General features: G+C 44.2%; 1 protein-coding gene across 5 annotated transcripts in view; it reads left to right on the forward strand.

The window, feature by feature from the left end:
- Positions 1–4288: 4288 nt before the first annotated feature.
- RBMS2 (RNA binding motif single stranded interacting protein 2) overlaps positions 4289–23303 on the forward strand; it is a 114157-nt gene continuing 95142 nt past the window's right edge. For 2 of the 5 annotated variants that reach the window (XM_061615192.1, XM_061615191.1), the window contains exon 1: positions 11709–11939. In XM_061615192.1, the coding sequence (XP_061471176.1) occupies positions 11874–11939 (66 nt within the window). In that variant the 5' untranslated portion in view covers positions 11709–11873. Of the gene's footprint in view, positions 4460–7978; positions 8168–11708; positions 11940–12050; positions 12136–12866; positions 12933–23303 lie in introns of those variants that run through there. The other 3 variants (XM_061615194.1, XM_061615195.1, XM_061615196.1) reach the window with 3 other exon arrangements.

The following is a 23303-nucleotide window of genomic DNA, read 5'->3' on the forward strand; positions in this document are numbered from 1 at the left end:
ATGTCATATGATGGTGAAGATAGCCTTTTTTGTTTCAAACTGGAGGTTATGGTCTATTTCTATTTTGGGTGCATTAACAGTTGGACCTGAAACTGCAGTTTAATGTAAAATCAGACTGATTACAATATGCTGCTACTTTAGCAATGACTCTAGTTGTTGGAAAAAAGAGGATGCATGTTTTCAGCCTGCTATGTTTAAACCACTTTATTTAAGGCAAGGTGTTCACGATCAGTTAAAAACATAGAGCACACCTAGAATTTTGCTAGAATATATTTCACCTCCCACTGTTTTGTCTTGTGCAAATTGAGACACTTCTGAGGTCCACTGGAGACGATTTTGCAGAAGTCAGTGCCATTATTCCACAATTATATTTGGAGTTTTTTTAGTATAAATTTTGCAAAGTGTTGCTGTACTTCACATATTCATAGAAACAAAAGCAAAAGAAAATGATTTCCTATAGAAAACTTCACTAAAATTGCAAAGCAAATCAGACATATTTAAAGTGACCATCTGAACTATATCAACTGTCTTAATAATGTTGCTTCCTCCTGGCTAAAACAAGTTCAGCACAGGACATATCTTCTTTCTATTATTTGGGCTGATTACAGGTGTTGCCACCACTCACCATATGCTCAGAGGCACATGTTACCAAATTCTTCCAAGCTACACAGCAAATGGATTGGACTGTGAAAGACCAACCCAAATTGTGTTTGCATTTTGACAAGTTTGTAGGGCAGTCCAATATCTCAGAGAGGAGGTCAGGTCTCCTGCTCCCCTGGTGCATTCACTATAGCTGCCCAATTTCCCTGCTTTTTAAAGTTTGGTAGAAATATCTGTGGGCTATAGGTACATTCTTAAACCGCAAGGTTTTTTGCCTATTAGTGAATTTCCCTGCTTTTTAATCCGGGAGGTAAGAAATGGGATCCCGTGCAAGTTTGCTGAGAATGGATTGATCATTTGCATGCTTATTGAGTTAAGTGGGATTTACACACACACACCAGGCAATCATGCTTAGGATAGGTGAAACTGACCACAGGGGATGGGGAAGGGAAGAGGGGGAGGAGGGAGGGGTGGAAAGGCAGAGGGGAGGACTGGGATGGGGGCAGGCAGGAGGGGGAGGGGAGAAGAAGGACAGATGTGGTCGTTTGCATGTTTATTGAGTTCAGTGGGATTTACTCCCGTGCAGTCATGCTTAGGATAGGTAAAACTGACCGGTGGGGAGGGACGGAGGGCTGGAGTGGGCAGGGAAGGTGGAAGAAGGAAGAGGGGAGGAGAAAGGGAGAGGAAAGGGGAAGGAGGGAAAAGGCAGGTCTGATAATTTGTATGATTATTGAGTTGAATCAGATATACTCCTATGCAATCATGATTAGGATAGGTAAAACTGACCAGGCTGGGCCTGCCAACCAAGACGTCTTCTGTATCTTTCACAGTTGGGCAGGGGGAAGGGACAATTCTACCTTGTGGTTTTTCCCATTACAATGTTGCAAGAACACCTGCACTTGGCTGACTTTCTCTTCTCCTAAAGATACAGGATCAGTCTCAGGCCCTGAACCTGGCAACCCTACCTCCCACCCAAATTTAAAACAAAGCTGTCCCTGGCCACATCCACATCCACACCAGGCCTCTATTACACTTTGGACAATCATTATTTATCTATTTATTTAGTGTATTTATATACCGCCCCATAGCTGAAGCTCTCTGGGAGGTTTACAATAACTAAAAACATGAAAATTTAAAAACACATCTTTTAAAAACAATTTAAAAGAATTTATCATGGCTTCTCTCAAAGCCATGGCTCAAAGCCAATCATGGCTTCTCTCAAAGAATCCTGGGAAGTGTAGTTAGTGAAGGGTAATGAGAGTTGCTAGGAGACACCCTGTTCCTCTCACAGATCTTCAATCAGAGTGGCTGACTGTTAACCATTCTCTCAGGGGAATAGGAGTCTCCTCTCAGCACCCTTCACAAACTACACTTCCCAGGATTCTTTGAGGGAAGCCATGACTGTCTCATGTGAAATCAAGTCTGGTGTGGGTGTGGCCCTCTGATTAGCCAAGCCCAGCAGCTGTGAGGCTTTTAGAACACTGACAGTTGGTCCTTACTGAGCATGCCCCGCGTTATGATAGGCTTCCAGCCAAAATTTCTTAAATTAATTAAAAATCAACCAGGCATTTTTTTAACTTTTAAACTGCAGTAGATGAAGGTCAGAGTATGGGGCAAGGTCAGTATTAGGATTACAGGTACTCTGTGAACATGGCTGATTTTTAATGAATTTCAACAGATTATGAGAACTCTGGCAGAAAAAAGTCCAAAAGGGCTCTGAGTTTTTTTCTCTCTTTTCAGTCTTTGAACTCTCGATTCTCTCTGATTGTTTTGTGTATCGCCATGAAAATTGACAGGGTTGTTAAGCAAGCGTTTCTGAGTTCAGAACTATAAGTTTTGTAAGGTTTTGTTTTGAAATGAGCTTATGGGAAGCATCAGAATGGCATGCAGGGGTATTTTCCATTTAACATTGCGGAATGTGAAAAATCCCCGCTGACTATAGTATATAATACAGCCACTCTTGTGGCTGTATAATATTTGCAAACCACCCTGCAAGCTCCATTTAAGGGAGGTATATAAAACTTTTACATATAACATAAATGAAAATAAATATTCTTGAGCCTCTCCTGAATCCTCTACAAATCCAAACCAAGAGTTTCTCATGTCATCCTGAAGGAGGAGCCTCTTACAGGCGGGGAGGGACTTTTCTATCCATTGAGATGAAATTTATGGATAACTTCACCCACAGCCAGGGATCTTCCTCTGTCATACTGGTGAGTTGATAGCACAATATGAGTAGTTTTTCTTCTTCAACAAGTCTTCAATTTCTGTTCTTCCCACTCACTCAGTCTACATTGTAATGTTAGTTTCTGTTCCAGAGCTGGCTTCTGATCCCACTGTACTCACTTACCTCAGAAATACGCAACTGGGTATTTTTTTGCCATCGTGAGCTAGCAGGGCTCACTGAGAAGCCAGTGCCCTCATTAAGATTTCTATTGCTTGGGATAAAGCTTTCTGGTCTCTGAACAGGCAAGGAATTAGGGGGCAGGTTTGCTCCTTTTTTTTATGGCAACTGCTCCTACACAAACAAAAACGGATAGGAAAAAAGTGCCATCCTCTTTGACCAACCAAAAACAAAGCCAGGGAATGTGTGGTCTTCCAGATGTTGTTGGACTCCAACTCTCATCAGCCTCAGCCAGCATTGCCAAGGGTCAGGGATGCTGGGAGTTGTAGTCCTGAAGTGTCTGGAAGGCCACAGTTTCCCCAGCTCTGAACTAAATGAAACACTAAATCCACAGGCCACTTTTTTATTGGGCACTTGACAACCCTATTTTCCTGGAGAGAGGTGCATGGAAGAGCTCTCTTTGTAGTACTGCAAGAGTGGATTGGTGAAGGCCTACACCAGAAGCGGGGGATCGTTTTCAGCCTGAGGGCTGCATGCCCTTCACGGCATGTGGGTGGTGTGGCAGGTGGGGCCAGGCAAAAATGGGTAGAATAACAGATGTAAATGTTACCTTTGTACGATAAGCTTGCTTTACACGTCGCACACACAGAGGCTAGCGGGAGGCATTACCAAAGTTCCAGGACGCATTCCAGCCAGGCAAAAACACTGGAGGAGGGTGCAAAGCAGGGCTGGTAAGGGATGTGACTGGTTAGAGTCCCAAGGGCAGAACAGAGAGACCTGGAGGGCCACATCCAGTCCTTAGGCCTGAGGTTCCTCATCCCTGACCTACACAATTTAGGCACACTAAGGAACCTGAGACAGCTACTTGGGGCAGCCATCCTCAACCTGCCGATGTTTTGGACTACAGCTCCATCAGCCCGAGCCAACATAGCTGTATGATGCTGGGGCAAATGGGAGTTGTAGTCCAAAGCCTCTGTAGGTTGGGGAACCTACAGCTGACTTAGAGCAATTAGGTTGCCTTGTCAAGTTCCTGAGGGATCCATTCCCTTTAGCAGTTGTACAGAAGCAAATATTTTGCCTGTTGTGACTTTGACTTCTGGACATTCTCCCATTGCTATCGCATGTGAATAGGAAAAGCAGTGTTTGGTGAAATTTCCCACTTGTATGCACCTTTAAAAATGACTGGAGCCTTTTCAAGGACTAGGCCCGATAGTTGTAAGGAAGCATTTTGCTGCTGCAGCAATAGATGGAGTGCTTCCGTGAGATTAATGTGTTCCTGCTGCTGTTTGGGAACAGCAAAGGGCAATGGAAGGATAGAGGGTGTGAGGTAGAAAGGCAAGATGGGAGGGGGGGGACTAGGCAACAAACAAGGGATCATTACAGTCAGTGGGATGCTTGGTGGAGGAGGCTAAGGTTGTCTATATGTAGCTTCATGGTAGGAAAAACTGCATCTGTTGACTCTCTACCCAGCATCCAACTTCGGGGGGCAGGAGGTGAAAGCACTCATGAAAACAGGTGAGGAGCTCAGCAGGCTTGAAGTAGGAGATGTGAGTAAGGATCATCAGCAACATGTTAGAACCTAGGGCCCTGAAGAGGGGGTGATGTTCTAGCCAAGAGTGGGAAGTGAAGAAGGAGCGCTCAATAAATCTTGAGGTCAGTCAGAAAAGGATTGTCTGTGAGGCCTGGGAGCTCCAGCCTCCAGCAAAGGGGTAGAGGAGCCATTTTAATATTTCATCCAGTGTTTCCAATAATGCTGAAGAGAGCATCATATTATTTCAAGGCCGATTAAATACCAATTACTTGCCCCCCATTTTGTTTGTAATTGGAGCAATTCAATAATGATGGAAGGATGGAGTTCCCCCACACTTTCAGTATACACTAATAGGGAGGTTAGTGTTGTTAGTGTTTTAAAAGAGCACAAATCAGTGGGTGAAGCTTTGTACAAGCTAGAGATAAACCTGATCACCTGCTTGTGCCTGCACATCAAGGCTGGCATCAATGGCTGGCTCCAAAGTTGGCAACCCTAATTCTGACACTGACAAAAGTGTTGTATGTGCATGTATCTATGTATTATTTTAGGGGAGCGTTGGTTGTGTCACTCTTGTCTTTCATGCCCTCCTTTCAAGCAGGACAGGAACAGTGAGGCCCAGCAGATTTGGTGTCTGATATAAACTGTAAAAGCCGCTTTCCTGGGCCTTGTTTGGGGAGAGTCTAATGTGAGATAGTTAACTTTTAATCCACATTACTAAACTAAGCAGTGCATGGATGGATGGCCATTGGAAGCCCTATTTAGACTGATCTCTAAAGGAAGAGCAGGATATCTCTAGGGGTGCTTCCAGACAGGCGTTTATTGTGAAATCGGTGCTCCACATAGACAGTTTTTCACAACATTGTTGGCATCAAAATTTCATCCTGTTGTTGTCCCCCCCTCTTAACCCAGATTTACCCTTTCAGTGGAAAATCCTGGTAAGTTAAAAAAAAAAACACCTGTTGTCAGCAACTAGTTTGTACTCACAGTAGGGCCCTGTTTTACGACGCTTCGCTTTACAACAATTCGCTAATACAGCGGTCTCAATTAGACGCAATTAGACTAAAGCCCCACTCATACAGTGCTTCTTCCGCTTGTACGGCGGTTTTCAGGCATTACGCACCATTCTATTCAATGAGTTCCACTTTACAGCAGTTTTCACTTTACAGCAGGGGTCTGGAACATAACCTACTGTAATTTCTGAACACCTTGTTGGCAATATTAAGCACCCTAGTAAATAAACAAACCCAGAATTCCTTTAGAATTTGTTCAGGCATAAGTTGTGATAAAAACAAAGGAAAACTTTCAAGGGTTCATTCAGAGTTATGGACAGGAGTTCACACAGGCAATAAGTAAGGATAATCTTTTTTTTCAGAGTGTACCACTTATGGAAATGAAAGTAAATTGAGCTCATATCCTCTCTCTGTCTCTCTCTCATATATATATTAAGGCAAGTGAGAGGCATTATTCCAAGTGAGAATACATTCCAGCCAGGCAAAAGCAGTTTGAGGAGGATGCTGACCAGGGCTAGTTAGGGTGTGGCCTTGGAACGAGTGTAGCCTCGGCAGAGTCCCAAGGGCTGGATAGAGAACCCTGAAGGGCCACAGGTTCCCCATCCCTATCGTATGGACAGAGTGGAATATTGTTATTCCTATTTCACAGATGGGTAACTGAGGCAGAGTTCTTCTGGTTCCAAATTCTACTGGGCCCCAATTCTGTAGATAAGCTCATCTTCGTTTGGATGGTACCAGAAGCAGATATCCTCTTCCGTATAGCTCTTCCAGAAGCACACAGTGCCAGCTGCCCTCAGTAATAGAGCATGACACAAAGAAGAGTTGTGCGACAGGGGATAAGTTGCTGGGTGATCTTTTTCTACTTTTTCTCATGGCTTTCTCCATGAAGAATGGGGAACATATTTTCCATGTGGCCTACACTGTCTCCCCTTGAGGGTGGTGCTAAACAAAATGAATGCTCTGTTATTGCTTCATAGATAGCAATCGTTCTCATTGCCATTATATTACTTTCATCCCCTGCTTTTGGGCTCCCCAGAGGCATCTATTGGCCACTGTTGGAAACAGAATGAAGGAACAGACGGACTGTTGGTCTGATCCAGCCAGGCAGCTCTTATTTTCTTAGGATCTTCAAAGTATTAAGGTCCTTCTGGGAGAAGGGAGGAGTGCCTAGTTATTCTTTCATTGAGATTTCCCTGTCTTCCTGTTCCATTCTGCAGATTTGGATCCTCAACGGCCTTTCCTTTTGGTATCATTATATGAGATTCTGTGTATGTCCAGGGATGCTCCTGGATCTATCATTGTCGCTAGAGGCCCAAGTGGTCTCTATGGCAAGGAGTGCCTGATCCCAGCTATGGCTGTTTCGCCAGCTACAGCTGTTCCTGGATTGGAACATAGGAAGTTGCCTTATACTGAGCCAGACAATTGCTCCATCTAGCAGCTTGGTATTGTCTTTACTGACTGGTCACAGCTTTCCATGGGTTTCAGACAGAGGACATTTGCAGCCTTACCTGGTGATGCTGGGGGCCGAACCTGGGACCTTCTGCCTTCAACAAAGCAAAGCAGATGCTCTGTCACTATGCTATGACCCTTCTCCAAAGCCTTGCCACAGTACTGCATTCTTTGGAAACCTCACATCTTGATTACTGCAATGTGCCCTATGTGGGGCTTTCGTTGAAGATAGTCCAGAGACAGCAGGTGGTGCAGAATGCTGTCACTAGCGTATCAACAGGTGCTTCTGCATGGATTCATGTAACACCCATTCTGCGGGATATGCACTGGCTCTCTATAAGTTGCTGGGCCTAATTCAAGGTGTTAGTTATAAACTTCTAAATTCCTGAACAACCTGGAGCCTAGGTGCTTATTGGAGTGCTTTTCCTTATGAAGACTGGCCTGGACCCTGAGATCAGCAAGGTGGCCAATGCTCACTGTCGTGCTGATAGATGTGTTACACAGTGCAGTGACGCAGAACAAGGTCTTCTCTGTAGTGGTGCCCCAGCTGTGGAAGTCACTCCTCTTGGATGGCCACAATGTAATTAAGCTTTTGACGCCTACTTAAAACATACCAGTTCTCTCTGGCCTTTGGAGATATTTACCTTATGCTGGTTTAACTTGGGGGTGGGGAACCTTTGGCCCTCCAGATGTTGTACTACAACTCCTATCATCCCTAGCAAACATAGCCAATGGCTAGGGATGATGGGAGTTGTAGTGCAGCAACATCAGGAGGGCCAAAGGTTCCCCACTTCTGGTTTAACTTGTGTTTTAAAGTCTTAATTTGTTTTATTTGCTCCTGTTTGCTGGTAATTATTTTTATATTGGATTTTAGTTTATTAGCATTGTATGTTTTGATTTATTTGTATTATGTTTTTAAATATTATGTTGGAAACCACTGGAAATCACCTTGTGATTCACTCTGTACTGAAGGGCACCCTATACATTTTTTAAAGAAAATTAGTTAATGAATTAATAAAAGCTCCTGCTTGTTGCCATTTGAAGGATCCAGGTCCAGATCCAGCAGAGGATTACTGGTCTTGAAAGGAGCCGCATGCATGAAAAAGAAATTCATAGCTGGCAAGAGGCCCATTCATCTCAGTTTGTCAAGATGGCAAAGGGAAGCTGGAGGATGGAAGCAAATGAAAGATGATACGTGTGTTGCCCTAGTTTTCATACAATTCTTCCTGAATGGTGAGTTGGTGGAATCCTTCACCTGACTTTGGCAGCTTTGTAGGTGGGTCACCTGGCTGTAGGTGATGGGACTTAGGGACAGTGTGTGCCCTAAGGAAAAAGGTGCAGATGGATTGGTGGATGAGGTTTCTATATATAACGCTGTTATTATGTTCTAGACTACAAGTTTCAGGACTACTGATGCTGATTTGCTGGTGAAAAGAGGATGCTGGGGTTTGTGTCCATAAAATATGGAAGTGGGAATTTCTTATGTGCTTGATAGATAAGGAGACCAATTTGGCACAAAGAAAACTGAGTTTCTAAGTTCAAAAAATAATGATGAAGATATCTTGAAAATGATTATTACTCCAACATTCTGAATGTGGTATTTGAATTATCTTAAGAGTGGGATTTATCTGGCAAAGAGCAGTATTCTGGCAGACAGAAGGGCTCATGGATAAGCAAGCCAAAGGTAAAGGGATGTGGCTAGGTTAGGAAGGAAGGGGCATGACAGTGAGCCCATGCATAGCACACGAAAACTCCCTAAATGCTGAAGTGCTTTGGCGGATTTCTTTTTTTGTAATGATTTCAGGCAGATTGCCCCAAGCATGAGAGCTAGTAGTGATGCACTTTTTAAACAAATGTTGAGGATCTCCAAAATGTATGCCAGTTGTTGGATTCTTTGCCAGATTCCAAAGAATTGCAGAAAATGAGGAGGCTGGAGCGTCAGCTTTGAGACTGGCAGCAAGTCATCTTTCCAATAACTCATCAAACAGTGACCAGCACGGGCCTTCACCTTTAAAATAATTAGGGTGGGTCATAGCTCTGTCATAAAGCATACGCTTTGCATCCAGGAAGTCCTAATGGGCTCTCAAGTAGCAGAGCCAGGAAAGACCTCCGCATGAGATTTTGGAGAGATGCTGTTACTCAGAGTAGTGACATTATTGGGAAAGGTGGACCTTCGGTCTGACATGGTATAAGGCAGGGGCTGCCAACCTGAATCCTGTGTACACAGTGGCATAGTTGAGGTCTTACTCTGTTGTGTCCACAAAGCACCACTCCCCTACCTCCAACTGAGTGCCCCCATGGTCATGAGATGGTGAGGGTAGTTATCTTTTTGTCCCTGAAAAGTACATACAGCTGAAAGAGGAAGTTGGAAGAGTGACGCTCTTTCCTGCTTCCTCGTTCAGCTCTATGTGCTTTTCAAGGCTCAGATTAATTCTACCAGATGTGAATTTTACTCAGATCCCTTAGAAAAACAAAGTATGCATATGTGTGCTTTTCCTTTTTGTATATCTCTTTGTGGGTGGGTGGGTGGTGATCAGGAGGAGCGGAGAGAGAAGTGACCAGAGGAGTGTCACCCACAATAGTTCCTCAAAAATCAAAATGTGTCCACAGGCCTAAAAAAGTTGGTGATTCCTGGTGTAAAGGAATTTCATATGGAGGATGACATGATGCATGTAAAACATCATATTCTGTTTCTTTCCTCCCTCTTGCCTGTGCTTGTGCAATTGTTTATACCAGATACAAAAAAACTTTCTGTACAAGAGTATACAAGCCTTATATTACGCTCATAGCACCTAAAATGGGGATGAGGAATCTGCGGTCTCCCAGATGTTGTTAGTCTACAAGTCCTGCCATCCTTGACCATTGACTGTGCTGGCTGGGGCTGATGGGAGCTGGAGCCCAACAATGGCTGTGTACACACTAACCCATTTGTAATACAAAATGTTCATTTTTCTCAGTCCGGAATAGTTCATGCTCATCCTCAACATGCTGCTTTCAATCTAGATTGATTCTACGTCCTGCCATCCAGTTACTTGACCCCTCCACCCTCCCACCAATTAGGGTATCCATACCTTTTTATCCCTGTACATGCCCCAGGTGAATGAAGAAAGAATTGGTGATTGTGATCTTGGTATATGCCCACCCACAATGTCACTGGGCGGGTGGGGTTAGGGTTAACCCTAACCCTAAAAAAAAAAAAATTCATGCCTAACCCTAACCCCTTGCCAGGGCTGCCAACATCTGTTTTCAAATGGACATACTGCGAGGTAAAGCCGGATCAATCTGCAATGAGCTTTTATTTTCAGAATGAAGCCAGTTTCTAAAATGCTTTTCAGGGGCAAAAATATGTAACAGATCTAGATTGTGTGTGAACAACATACACAACACAATTGATTCTAGAATAAAATGTCATGTGTATTCAGCCAACATCTGGAGGCCACTTAAAGCTACTTGAATAGTTGCTGCTGCTTCTTTTTTGTAGAGCAGTAGTTCCCAAACTGCAGACGCTTCCAGAGTGTTACTATTTTCAGGTGGGATTCAATCACATGCTGGCAAATTCTGGTTGTGCAGGATTTGATTGGGAGGTCTGGGGCAACAAACCCGCTTCCCCAGAAGACTAGACTTTTTGAGAGAAGGGAAGTGATGGGAAAATGCACATGAAAAAGTGGGATAACCCTTGCGTGACACAATGTTGTCTAACCTCCCTGCAAACAAATCAGAACGAATGCTCAGTAGACAGGTCTGCAAGCTCCCTGTGTGCTGGGACACACCACCATGTCACCAAATAACTAAAGGTTCCTCTGAGCTCTGAGGAGGCTACCTGCTGTGTCTGCATGATTTCCTGCTCTGGGCTTGGCTCCTTCCAGACTGCCTTTTGGCGGTGGACCATTCTCTGTTCTCTCTGCATTGGGTGAAGTTGAAACAATGAGTTGTTCCCCATGCAGAGACAGCAGAATTACCTGCCCTCAGAGGAGGCTTTTCATTGCATCCCTGCATGATTGATTACTCTTGGTTTGCCTCCTAAACAGGAGTTGTGCCCATATCAGTGACCCATGCAGGAACACAAGGGAATAGGCTCCTCTGAAGCTGGGTAATTCTACACCCTTGTGGGGTGTAGGAGGGGACCTCCAGTTTTAATTTGGAAGAAAGGGTGCCTCTGCTTGAACATGTTAGCGAGCCAAGTACTCTAGAGAATCTAAAAAACAGATGAGGATTTAGTGATTAAACAACTGTGAGATTCTATTTACTCTCTGCTATAAAAATAATGTGTAGGAATCAGTTTGTATCCAGGGAAACACCAAACCACAAGGGGGCTCTCAGCTAACTGCCCAGGCATTTCACTTTTGCAAAACCGGACAGAAAATGCCTGTGTCTTGACATTTTAACACTGACTGCCGTCAGTGGTTTAAGATTTCAAAAGATTCTCCCTGCAGCAGTCAGAACATGGTTTTCCGTAAAGATCTGTGCGGGACACACGCTAACCCTTCAGTGTAGTGCAGGCAATTCTTTTAGTGCTGTGTACCCCGAGTGGCAAAGCTGCCTGAATGAACACACTATGCCATGCCAGATCTGCTGGGTGTCCTGCAAACTTCACAGCAGAGTCCAACCCCATCTTTCTCCTGCATGTTCTCTCCAGACTCTGTCAAAGGGTGGATGTTGTGCCAAAACGTTTGTCTGTCATTAAATTTCTGTTTGCAACCAGCTTGACTAGAGGTAGGAGTTAGGACCCTGCGGAAAGCAGACACTCTAGCCCTGGATTCCAGGCTGGCTTGCCTTGGTGACGTAAGCCAGAAGCCCTGTCTCTCTCTCTCTCTCTCTCTCTCTCTCTCTCTCTCTCTCTCTCTCTCTTTTCTGTGTGTGTGTGTGTGTGTGTCTCTCTCTCTCTCTCTCTTCCCCCTCTTCCCCCTCCCTTCCCAAGCTCTCTAACATTAAAGCGAAAATGCTCCTTTCTGTGCCTCCTCGTGCAGGGATCGCCACTTTTGGCTACAACAAGAGCAACAAGAAGGTAAGGAAGCCAGTCCAGGCTCCCCCTTACCCCCCCTTCTGCTTCCTATTCCCAAGATCTTGGAAACGTCCTTGGCTTAGAGACAGAAAGAGTGTGTGTGTGTGTGTGTGTGTGAAAGAGAGAGGGGAGAAGTAAAAAAAAAGGAAGGGAAAACAGGATTGTCGTCGTCGTCGTCCCCCCGAATATCCCAGACGAGGTGATTGTGGCTGGAGAGAGAAGGATCCTGCCAATTATTTGGGGAGGTTAGGAGGTTAGAAGGTTGGCTTCCCAGCAGAGGAAAAAAACTCCTGGGTTCGTCGATCTTGGCCTACCTTGGTGGCCCCCCTTCCATTCACCCCCACGCCACCAATCTCCAGGCCAAGGCCGGAGTGTTCCCAAGGGCGAGTCTGAGTCTGGAGTGATGGGGGCAAAGGAGAAAAATAAGCTGGATAGATCAGAACAACAGGCAGTGAAATCACAGCACTTGGTGAATCTCCCTGGGACATTAATATTCTATGGGTTCCTCCCTGCACCTTTGATTATGGGGTGGCTATGGGTTTTTTGGCAAGGGGAAGGAAAGGAGGATATGCATCCAGAAAGGTCTGGGGTGGTCTTTGGTTCTGGAAGCAGGCAGTTCAAATTCTAGGCATGGGGTGTTCACAACCAGAATCGGACTGAGGCCTTGTTTTTTTAACCCTCTCCTGACTCTTTCCAGGGGGATGGAGACTTTTGAACCCACCCCCAGCGGGTTGTTCTTGAGGGTGGGGTTCCAGGATGTGGTTTCTATGGCATCCACGTGTTCTGAGGCAGCGTGTGCCATAACGGAGGCTCCCCCCCCTGCACCGCCCTTTCTGCTCCCCACATCTGGAGTGAGCCAGGAATAATGTGAGTGTCAGGGAAGATGGGTCATTTAGCTTGCAGGAAGATGCAAGGGAGCTGTGGCAAATGGGGGATTGAACTCAACCACCCCCTCCTCACCAGGGCTGTCACTGGGAACCTGAAGAGCCTTGTCAGGTTTGGAAAATGCAGATTGGCCAGCCTGGCTATTTATTCCTTTGACAAGAAGCGTGGTCTAGTCACATTACAGGGTGTCAGGGAACCCAGGTTATATCTCTAGTTGGGGCAAGGAAGAGGGGAGATTGAGGAGTTGGAATTGGGAACCAGGACTTCTAGTATTTTAAATATCCACCATATCTCTGTTTGTTGATTCCCTGTGTGACCTTGTATGCTTATGTCGTTGGGTTAAAGAGGGCGGGGGAACTCTTTCTGTCTTTTCTGTGCCTCAGTTTCTTCTGTCCATAATGGTGATCTGGGATGGAAAATGTCTACGGTGAATGTTCAAATTGCAGTCACTACTAATGAGGTTGGGGTGGAGAGTGAAGGCCAAATTTGGGTTATTAATTGCGTCTCTCCTTATTAAGGTTGAGTATGGCACTTGAAGGATCTCTAGCTGTCGTAACTATCTCCATGTGCCTCCTTTTTTTGAAACCGGGTGATATTTTTTTATTCTGACCATTGATTGGCGTGGAATTTGTAGAAACAGGCAGATGGGGGCCAGACTTGTACATTGATGGGAGGGCTGTCTGTGCCAATAAGGAGCAGGGCAGGACTGTATGTGTGTGGGTTATGGACACATACAGTAGCCTGTCCTAAAACGAAATAAATACAATGAAAACCCACCTAAGAACAAATGACCAACAGTGCAGGCACAGTTGTTATAACCTGCAATTCAAAGTAAAGCTGCTGCTGCTTCACCAGTCATGAGTGTGTGCTCATGTGCACATTTCTCACCTCTAACTCCTTGATGCATTCTCCTTTGCATACGTGTGTATTGTATGGGTAGCAAGTTCTCTGTGTGTGCTTAATATTCTCATGGTTAGATGAGTGCATCTTGGGGGCTTTCAGAATTTCCTTGGGCTAGCCTTTTGTTTCATGGTTTGGTGCAGCAACAGCAGTGGCTGGAAACTTGCCTCTGTGTCTGCGTGCAAATATACAGGTGTGCGCATTGGTGAACATGTGCAACTGTGTACACAGTCTAATTTTTGGTGCATATTTAATTTGTATGATAGCTAAAATGGGTGTGTGAGGCTGAATTTGATAGTGATTGTGAGTCGAGTCATTTGATGTGTGTTTTCTGGTGCATTTGTGTGACCATGTCTGAGAGAAAGGCCTATTCTAGTTAGTCTGATGATCAGTGGTTTAGAAGCGAAGTGTGTACAGTGGTGACTTTGGACTGTAATATATGCAGATCACCTAAGCTGGAGTAATTCAACCTCAGCTAGCAACACCTTTGACCTAAATGCATGATATGGAAATAAAACCCATTGATCTGAATGAAAATTCCATGCACTGTGTTCAAGAGTGGGGTGCCAACCAATGGGACTAAGCCAGCCTAGGCACACAAACTTAAGCAGTTTGTGGATCACATTCGGTATATCTCTGAGACAGAACTCAAATTATGTTGGAGGTCATTCTTCAGGTACCCATGTTCATTTCCTCATTTGCATGAGCAATATAGCACAGAAGCTGATCACTCATAGATGTTGGCCGCAGAAACTTCCGTGATTTGTAATAATCAAAACATACAGTGTGGATTGTGAGAAGATGCTGTAGGCACTGGTTCACATGTGTTGCTCATGTGAATGCTGATGACAGGAATGATGATGGCATGAGTTAATGAGTGATCTAACATGAGAAGTGTCTGTTTCTGGGATGGGATAAACATGCACATTGTGGATATGTTTCCTGGGTCTTTGGGCATTTAGGTTTGTGTCTTTGGATGTGGAAGTTGTATGTTCCAACCTCTAACTTGGTATGGACTGTTCTGCGGATTCCAACATCCACTTGGGTTTTCTTAAGACTGTATGAAATTAACCTCTTACTGAAGCAGATGGGATAGGCGAGGGAAATCCATCCAGAAGGAAAGGGAATTCTGTGCGTTACAATTTGCTGACATTCTGCAGTTATTTTTTTGCTAATAAGTGGAAATACTCTCTGCTGGAAACTTAGCTATTTATATCTAGCTGGATTTCTTGGTGAATGTAAGCTTTAAAATTATTTTGAAAAGTATCTTAAGTTATGGAGTCATAACTGAATTTTTTTTGTTTCTGTTGTGAGATCTTAATCCGATCCAAAGGACCCTTGTTTATTTACTTTTATTTTTACCTGCATTTCCCCATATTCCTCCTCCAAGATGCTCAGGACAGTATGAAATGGTTTTACCTTCCCTGTTGGATCTGCACAATTTATTTATTTATTACATTCATGCCCTGCCTTTCCTACAAGGAGCTCAAGGTGGCATACATGGCTTTTCCTTTCCCCATTTTATCATTGCAGCAACAGCACAACAGTAGGATCATAGAGTTGTCAGGGAGCTAGAAGGTCATCTAGCCCAGCCCTCTAAATTGTAAAATGTAACTAAGCATTTCTGTTAGGAGGCCATCCAGGCTCTGCTTAAATATCTCCAACTAAGAAGAGCCCACTCCTCTCAAGGCAAACTTTTCCACTGTCAAAACAGCTCTTGGTGTTAGGAAATTTCTCTGAATGTTTAGCCGCAATCTGTTTCCCTTCAATGCCCACCCATTGGTTCTGGTCCTGCCCTCTGCAGCAATAGCAAACCAGGTCTGCTCCATCTTCTGTACGGCATTTCTTTAGCTATTTGAAGACTGCTATCATGAGAGTCTTCTCTTCCCCAGGCTAAGCGTGCCCAGCTCTTTCAGTTGTTCCTCGCAGGAGTTGGTTTCCAGACCACTCACCATCCTGATTACCCTCCTACGAACACAAGAAGAGCCCTGCTGGATCAGGCCAAAGGCCCACCTAGTCCAGCATCCTGTTCTCACAGTGGCTAACCAGATGCTTATAGGAAGCCCACAAGCAGGACCTTAGCAGAACAGAACTCTCCCCTCCTGCGGTTTCCAGCAACTGGTATTCGGAAGCATGCTGCCTCCGACTGTGGAGCCAGAGCACAGCCATCATGGAAATGCTTCAGTTTGTCAACATGCTTCTTAAAAATTGGTATCCAGAATTGGGTACAGTACTGCAGTGACCTGACCAATGCAGAACAGAGCACAGCTATTACTTCCAGTGATCTGGATGTTATGCTTCTCTTAATGCAGCCTAAGATTGCATTATTTTTTAGCAGCCACATCGTACTGTTAGCTTATGTTTGGCTTGTGATCCACTAAGACCCTTATCACTTATCCTATATGTTCGCCTTTGATTTTTTTTTCATATTAATTTTGGTCTGTGCTCCAGTTTGTCTGGATTATTTTGAATCTTGATTCTGGGCCCATCCAGGCTGCTGTTGTTTTGTTGTGGGTAAATACAGCAACCTGTTGTTGATGCATTAATAATGTTTTTGAAGTGGATTTATACTGGACTGTCCACACATCATCCCGCCTTGTCAGTTGTTCTGCGGCGCTTCCCTAATATCCCCTGCATTATTGCATCCTCTAACTCCTTCCATTCCATTGTCTGTGTATTTGCCACCCCCAATTTACCTCTTTCCCCCCGAATGCAAGTTCATTGTGCAATGATGCCATGCCAACATACTTTCAGGTTTTTATAATATGCTGTATGTAGATCAAGTTTTTATGTTTAGGCTGTGATTGCTATGCCAAACCATGCTCATTTCCAGAAAAAAACACAGGAATGCCACTATATGACATCAACAGGATGTAGATGGAAGTGGAATAACAGTGCAAGCTTCTCCCTCCCCCTTTTTGCTTAGCGTATTCATTTTTCCGAGCATAAGTTAGTTGTGCTGTGACACCATACCACCATACTTTCATTTTTACACTTTTAAAGGTTTGATATTCAGGCTGTGATTGCTGTGCTAAATCATCACTTATTTCCACAAAAAACCCCACAGGAACGCTGGTGTCCTGCAACAATAGGAAGTATGTGGGAGTGGCTATGTTACTAAGAAGTGGATATATGGAACATGCACCAGTTGCAGCCAAAGCAGTATAACCAGTAAGAAACTTTTGCAGGCACAAATGGTATTGAAAGCTGTATTGCATATGACTATCCCAATAGCATCATGAGCACAAATCATCATGAATGCACAATTAAAAGGACATCTGCCAGAGCCCTCTGTCTTCTGTGGTGTTTAGCTGTCCCTCCCAGCTTGGTCCCATCCACAGCTTCAAAAAGCAAATCAACTCCTTTGTCCAAGTCATTTATAAAGATACTGAACAGCATATGGTCTAGATCAGAGCCCTGTGGCACTCCATGAGATCTTTCTCGGGGCTGATGCAGAGACATTAATGAGCTCTTGTTGAGTATGGTAGCTCAACCAGTTGTGGATCCATGTAACAATCAATAATAACAGTACAGTATTATCCAGCCAACATTTTACCATTTTGTCAACAAAGATATTATAGGACTCTTTGTCAAATGCTTGCCTGAAATCAAGATATATATATATATATATATATATATATATATATATATATATATATATATATATATATATATATATATATATATATATATATATATAATGTTTACAGCATTCCCATGATCTACAAATCTAATTACTCCGTAAAAAAAGGAAATGATTGATCTGGCATAACTTATATTTGATAAATCCATGCTGGATCCTAGTAATCAGTGCATTTTTCCCTTGATGCTACCCAGTGAGGTGGGTTAGACTGAGAGATAGTAACTGGCACCAGTTTACCCAATGAGCCTCATGTCTGCCTGAGGATTTAAATCTAGCTCTCCCCACTCCTAGCCCTGGCTCTAATTGGGGTAATAGCTGTTGATTGATGGCACTGTATGCACAACATTTATGTAATGCTTTAGAGCAGGGTGGGGAAGCTGTGGCCCTTCAGATGTTGTGTGACTCCCATCAGCCCCGACTAGCATGACCAGTGGTCAGGAACAGTGGGCATTGTAGCCCATTGACATCTGGAGGGCCACGGGTTCCCCAAGCCTACTTTAGAATGTTCAAAATGTTTCACATAAATTATCTTGGCAATCCTCACAACAACCTGTGACCTACCCTGTAAGGTAGGTCAATAATATAATTAGACTTGCAAATAAGTTCACAAAGGAGCTGTCTGTCTGCAGTCTGCCTGCCTATCTGTATTGGTGTAAGCCATTTGCAGTACACAAATTCATTCCCATTCCACTGACAAAAAAACTCTGCCTGGAGGCAAGTCTTAGACGAGCAGCTGTTTACAAGCCTATTTATTGTTTACAAGGGCTGCAGCACTGTGTCAATTAATTGGATAATAGTTAAATAATTTTGATTTAAAAAGGTGTCACGGATTAATTGGGCAGTGATTTTTTAAAAAAAAATTATAATACAAACCCTTATAGGCACTACAGATGAATCATAGCATCATAGAGTTGGAAGGGGCTTATAAGGCCATGGAGTCCAACCCCCTGCTCAATGCAAGGATCCAAATTCTGGCTGTCCAGCTGCCTTCTGAATGCCTCCAGTGTTGGAGAGCCCACTACCTGATGGTTGTTCCATCCAGCCCACATTCAGCTAGCTTGCTTAGCAGAATATCATGGGGCACTTTGTCAAAAGCTTTGCTGAAGTCGAGATATATTATATCCACAGCATTCCCACAGTCTACCAGGAAGGTTAGCTAAGTTGCCGCCCTGGGCTTCTACTGGGAGGAACGAATGAATGAAGTGCTTACAGATTGACCATTTTATAATCTGCTCCAGAATTTTCCCAGGGATTGATGTCAGGCTGACTGGTCTGTAGTTCCCAGATTACTCCTTTTTGCCCTTTTTGAAGAAAGGGACAACATTAGACCTCCTCCAGTTATCCGGTACTTCACCCATCCTCTACAGTTTTGCAAAGATAATAGATAGTGGTTCCGAGAGTTCTTCAGCCAGTTCCCTCAATACTCTAGGATGCCGTTCATTGGGCTCTGCAGATTTGAAGTCGTTCAAAGTGTTTGGATATTCCTTAACTATTTGTCTATCAATTTCAAGCTGCAATCCTGCCCCTTCAACTTCACATTTGCCAGGAGGGTAATAGATCCTCTTTTGGGAGGAGACTGAGCTAAAGTAGGAATTGAGCACTTCTGCCTTTTCTTTGTTGTCTATTATCATTTTGCCATCCTCATTGAGTAGCTGTGCCACCATTTCTTTTCTCTGTCTTTTACTATTGATGTACCTGAAGAAAGCTTTTTTGTTGCTTTTAGCATCCCTTGCTAACCTCAGCTCATTCTCAGCTTTAGCCTTCCTGACACCATCCCTGCAATTCTGTGCTACCTGTCTGTATTCTTCTTTTGTGGCCTGGCCTACTTCCTGTATGTGTCCTTTTTTGTTTTCAGGTCATCTCTAAGCTTTTTGTGAAGCCACATTGGTTTCTTTGGCGGTCTTCCCCATTTTTTCCTTGATGGAATTGTTTGCCATTGTGCTTTTCGAATTTCCTTTTTTAGAAACTCCCACCCTTCGGCTTTCCTGAAATCCAGGGTACACATATGGTTACTCTCCGCTTTTGCTTCCTTTAAAATCTAGAAGTATAGAGTAGTCACTTCCCCACAGAGATCCCTTAACTGCCAATTCATCCACCAAGTCATCTCTGTTGATTAGAATCAAGTCAAGAATAGCTGATCTTCTAGTGGCTGCCTCCACTTTCTGTAGGAGAAAATTATCTTCCACACAAGTCAGGAATTTCTTGGAGGAGACATGTTTGTCAGAATTTGTCTCCCAACAGATATTGGGGTAATTTAAGTCCCCCGTTACTACTACATTATGCCTCCTCGAAACATTGGCAATTTGCTTTTCAAAAGTTTCACCCTCATCTTCTCCTTGATTGGGTGGTCGGTAGTAGACTCCAAGTACCACATTCCTTTTATTACTTGCCCCATTAATTTTAATCCAGATACTCTTGGTGGAGCTACCAAGCTCATCCTCCTGTATTTCTGTGCAGGGATATATATTTTTAATATATAGCGCAACTCCACCTCCCTTTTTACTCCTCCTGTTCTTTTTGAACAAGTTATATCCTTCAGTTGCTGTATTCCAGTCATGGGAGTCATCCCACCAAGTTTCAGTTATATCTATCAAGTTCTATTTACTTTTCTGTATTAAGAGTTCAAGTTCATCCTGTTTGTTTCCCATACTCTGGGCATTAGTATACAGACATTGAAGTCCATGGTGAAGGACAGTCTCAGAAGAGGCATATCCTCTAGTGCATGAGAAAAGGGAGGATGAAGCCTCTTCTGAGATGATCCCTGCTATGTGACACAATGCAGGCTTCTTTTAAAAACAAAGAATGCTTTTTCCCCTTCAAGTTCAAGCGTAAATGACTTAAAACTTCTACGATTACCAGTGCAATTTGTATACATACAAGATTGCTAGTATGGTGTAGTGAACAGATCGGGGATCCCCAATGTGGTTCACCAGCCCAGATGTTGCTGGGCTACAGCTCCAATCATTCCTGACCCTTGGTCATGCTGGCTGTAGCTGCTGGGAGTAGGAGCCTAACAATATCTGGATGGTACCACATTACCTACCCCAGGTTAGAGCATTGGACTCAGACCAGGAAGACCTGAGTTCAAGGCCTCATTCGGCCCGCTGGGTGACCTTGGGCCAGTCACTCTCTGTCAGCGTCACTTACCTCACAGGATTGTTGTGAGGATAAATGGGAGCGGGAGGAATCGCATACGCTGCCTTCAGCTCCTTGGAAGATAGGCAGGTTATGAAGCATAGTAAAATAATACGTCACTTGAAAGGCACAAGCTGCATAGGTCTGATTGTACTTCTAAAAATGTCTACCCAGAGATAAGCCCCATTGAGTTCATTCGGGCTTACTCCTTGGTATGTGGGTACAGGATAGCAGCATAAGGTGTCTTGAACTGGAGGAGCCCTGCTGTTATTCTCATCGTGCGGATGGGAGCGAAGGCAGTGAGAACAGACGTTTGCCTATATAGTCACGGAGTGAATTCATGGCAGGAGGAGGGTTGGAACCAAGGACTTCATTCAGGCACTCCCAAAGCAAGAATCAGCAGAATTCACTAGGGTGGAGGCAGGCTCCAAATGGTGACTCATGCTGGGTGGACTCTCAGAGGGTGGTTACTTCTAACTCTTACACACGCTAAATCTATAACTTTTTTTCCCAAGTGTCAGGGTAAAGTATGCCTCCAATTTTAATTCTGAGGGGGAAAGTGCTCTTCTCACTTCACCCGCTCTATCCACAAGATTTGGGGAACACTGCTTTGAAGGGCCCATCCTTAGGAGTGAGAGGGGCAGAGAATATGTGCCCAGCCTTTGCATTTCATCATTCTCAGGAAATGCCCTGCTTCATCAAAGGAAACAGAAAACCTTTTTTTTTAAAGTAACCTTTGAAAACTGAAAATGGACCTATGGAGCTTGAGCCTTTCAAGCTTAACTTGGACTCTAGGAGCAAGCTGTGGTCTGCTTTTTTCCTCCGTTCCAAGGATTTTGTATTCAGAATGGGTGGGAGGGTCATATGTCCCACTCAGTCAGGAGATGCTCAGGGTCTAGTGCCAGCCCAAGACAGTTTGCTGCCTAAAGTGGAGCCAAAATGGTGCCTAGGGCCAACACTTCAAAAAGCCTTCTGCACTATTCAAACGTATGCTTCTGCCTTTCTCTCTCTCTCCCCTCCCCTCAGTGCCACCCAGACAATGTGGTTATTGGGAGGCACGTAAATACTGTTAATAAAATAAATCATGGGTAGTAGGTGCCCTCCACACTTGACCTTTCTTTAGTTCAAGCTGACAGTGCAGGAAGCTAGCAGAACTGTTTTTATTATATTCCAGTCACAGTCCAGGACAGAAGAATGGCTGCATGTCTTAGGGCAGTAAAGGTGTGCTTAGACCCCCTGTCATTCTTGCAATGTTATGCCTGCTCCCCCACCCCTTAGCAAGAGTGGCATTCAAACACCTCACAGTCTGTCCGTCAGCTCAGAAAGCATCTTCAAACCTGTGGGGGGTAATGCTGCTCCTTGATTCTCCATATGTAGAATCTGGCATATGTGCTGTTGAGAAGCTCAGCTTTCTCATCCTCTTTTTTTTAAGAACAAAATTTCAGACCTCAGAAATGTTTGAAAATGCACAGGCACTGGCCACGTTTGAACGCAATGCTAAGCCATGATTTGTTTTAGCCATGGCTTGTTGAACAAACCAGGATCTGTCTCACATATGAGCAAAGTTGTTTTGCATATTACTGTATTGATTTTGTTTTGTAATTGCCTTGTGTCTCCATAGCTGGGCAAGTGTTTGGAGCAAGATATAGAAATAAGCCAAGGTTGAGCTAGGATTGTGGGTTTCAGACGTAACTAGAAACTGTTCCAAGTTTTGTAAAGTCACATCAAACCATGTAGTTTCATACTGTGGTTTGTTGTTCATATTTTGGTTAGTTGGCTGTGGTGGGTTCAGATGGGCAAACAAACTGTAGTTAAGCTAAACAAGCCATGGCTGAATGTTAAGTGCAAACCAGGTATTTGTCAAGATTTGATTTCAGAGTTCAGGAGGCAGAACCTCTGTGGCCCACGCACAGCCATGTTACTGGTCGCCTCCAGACTGTCAGTATTCTACAGGAAGTATTGAAGCGCATACCAGAAATTTAGGTTTGCGTAATTAAAATGGATTAAAACGCTCTAATTCCCTAACACAATGAATTCACTTTAAAAAAGAATCAGACTTTTTGCGGCTAGGAAAGTGACAGGGAGATGCACTGAAAAAGTATGGGATGAACAATTGATCAACAGACAGGTGTATAAACACCCCACAAGCATAGGATGAATGTTCATTGCCGTATAACCTCTTTGCACACAAATCAGAATATTTGTAACAAATGTTCCATTCCTGGGCAAGGTCCTTGAACAAGTGGTGGCAGGCCAGCTCCAGACACTCTTGGATGAGACTGATTATCTGGATCCATTTCAGTCAGGTTTCAGGCCTGGTGTTGGCACGGAAACAGCCTTGGTTGCCCTGTATGATGACCTCTGTTGGGAGAGAGACAGGGGGAGTGTGACTCTGTTGATTCTCCTTGATCTCTCAGCGGCTTTCGATACCATCGACCATGGTATCCTTCTGGGAAGACTGGCTGAGTTGGGAGTGGGAGGGACTGCATGGCGGTGATTCTGCTCCTACTTGGCGGATCGTCTCCAGAAGGTGGTGCTTGGGGAACATTGCTCGGCACCCTGGACTCTCCAGTATGGGGTTCCACAGGGGTCAGTTCTGTCCCCCATGCTGTTCAACATCTACATGAAACCGTTGGGTGCAGTCATCCGGAGCTTTGGAGTGCATTGCCATCAGTATGCTGATGACACACAGCTCTATTTCTCCTTTTCATCTTCTTCAGGTGAGGCTGTCAATGTGCTGAACCGGTGCCTGGCTGCGACAGTGTACTGGATGAGGGCTAATAAACTGAGGCTCAATCCAGACA

Source organism: Rhineura floridana, chromosome 3 (genome assembly GCF_030035675.1).
Source record: "Rhineura floridana isolate rRhiFlo1 chromosome 3, rRhiFlo1.hap2, whole genome shotgun sequence".
Taxonomy (NCBI): domain Eukaryota; kingdom Metazoa; phylum Chordata; class Lepidosauria; order Squamata; family Rhineuridae; genus Rhineura; species Rhineura floridana.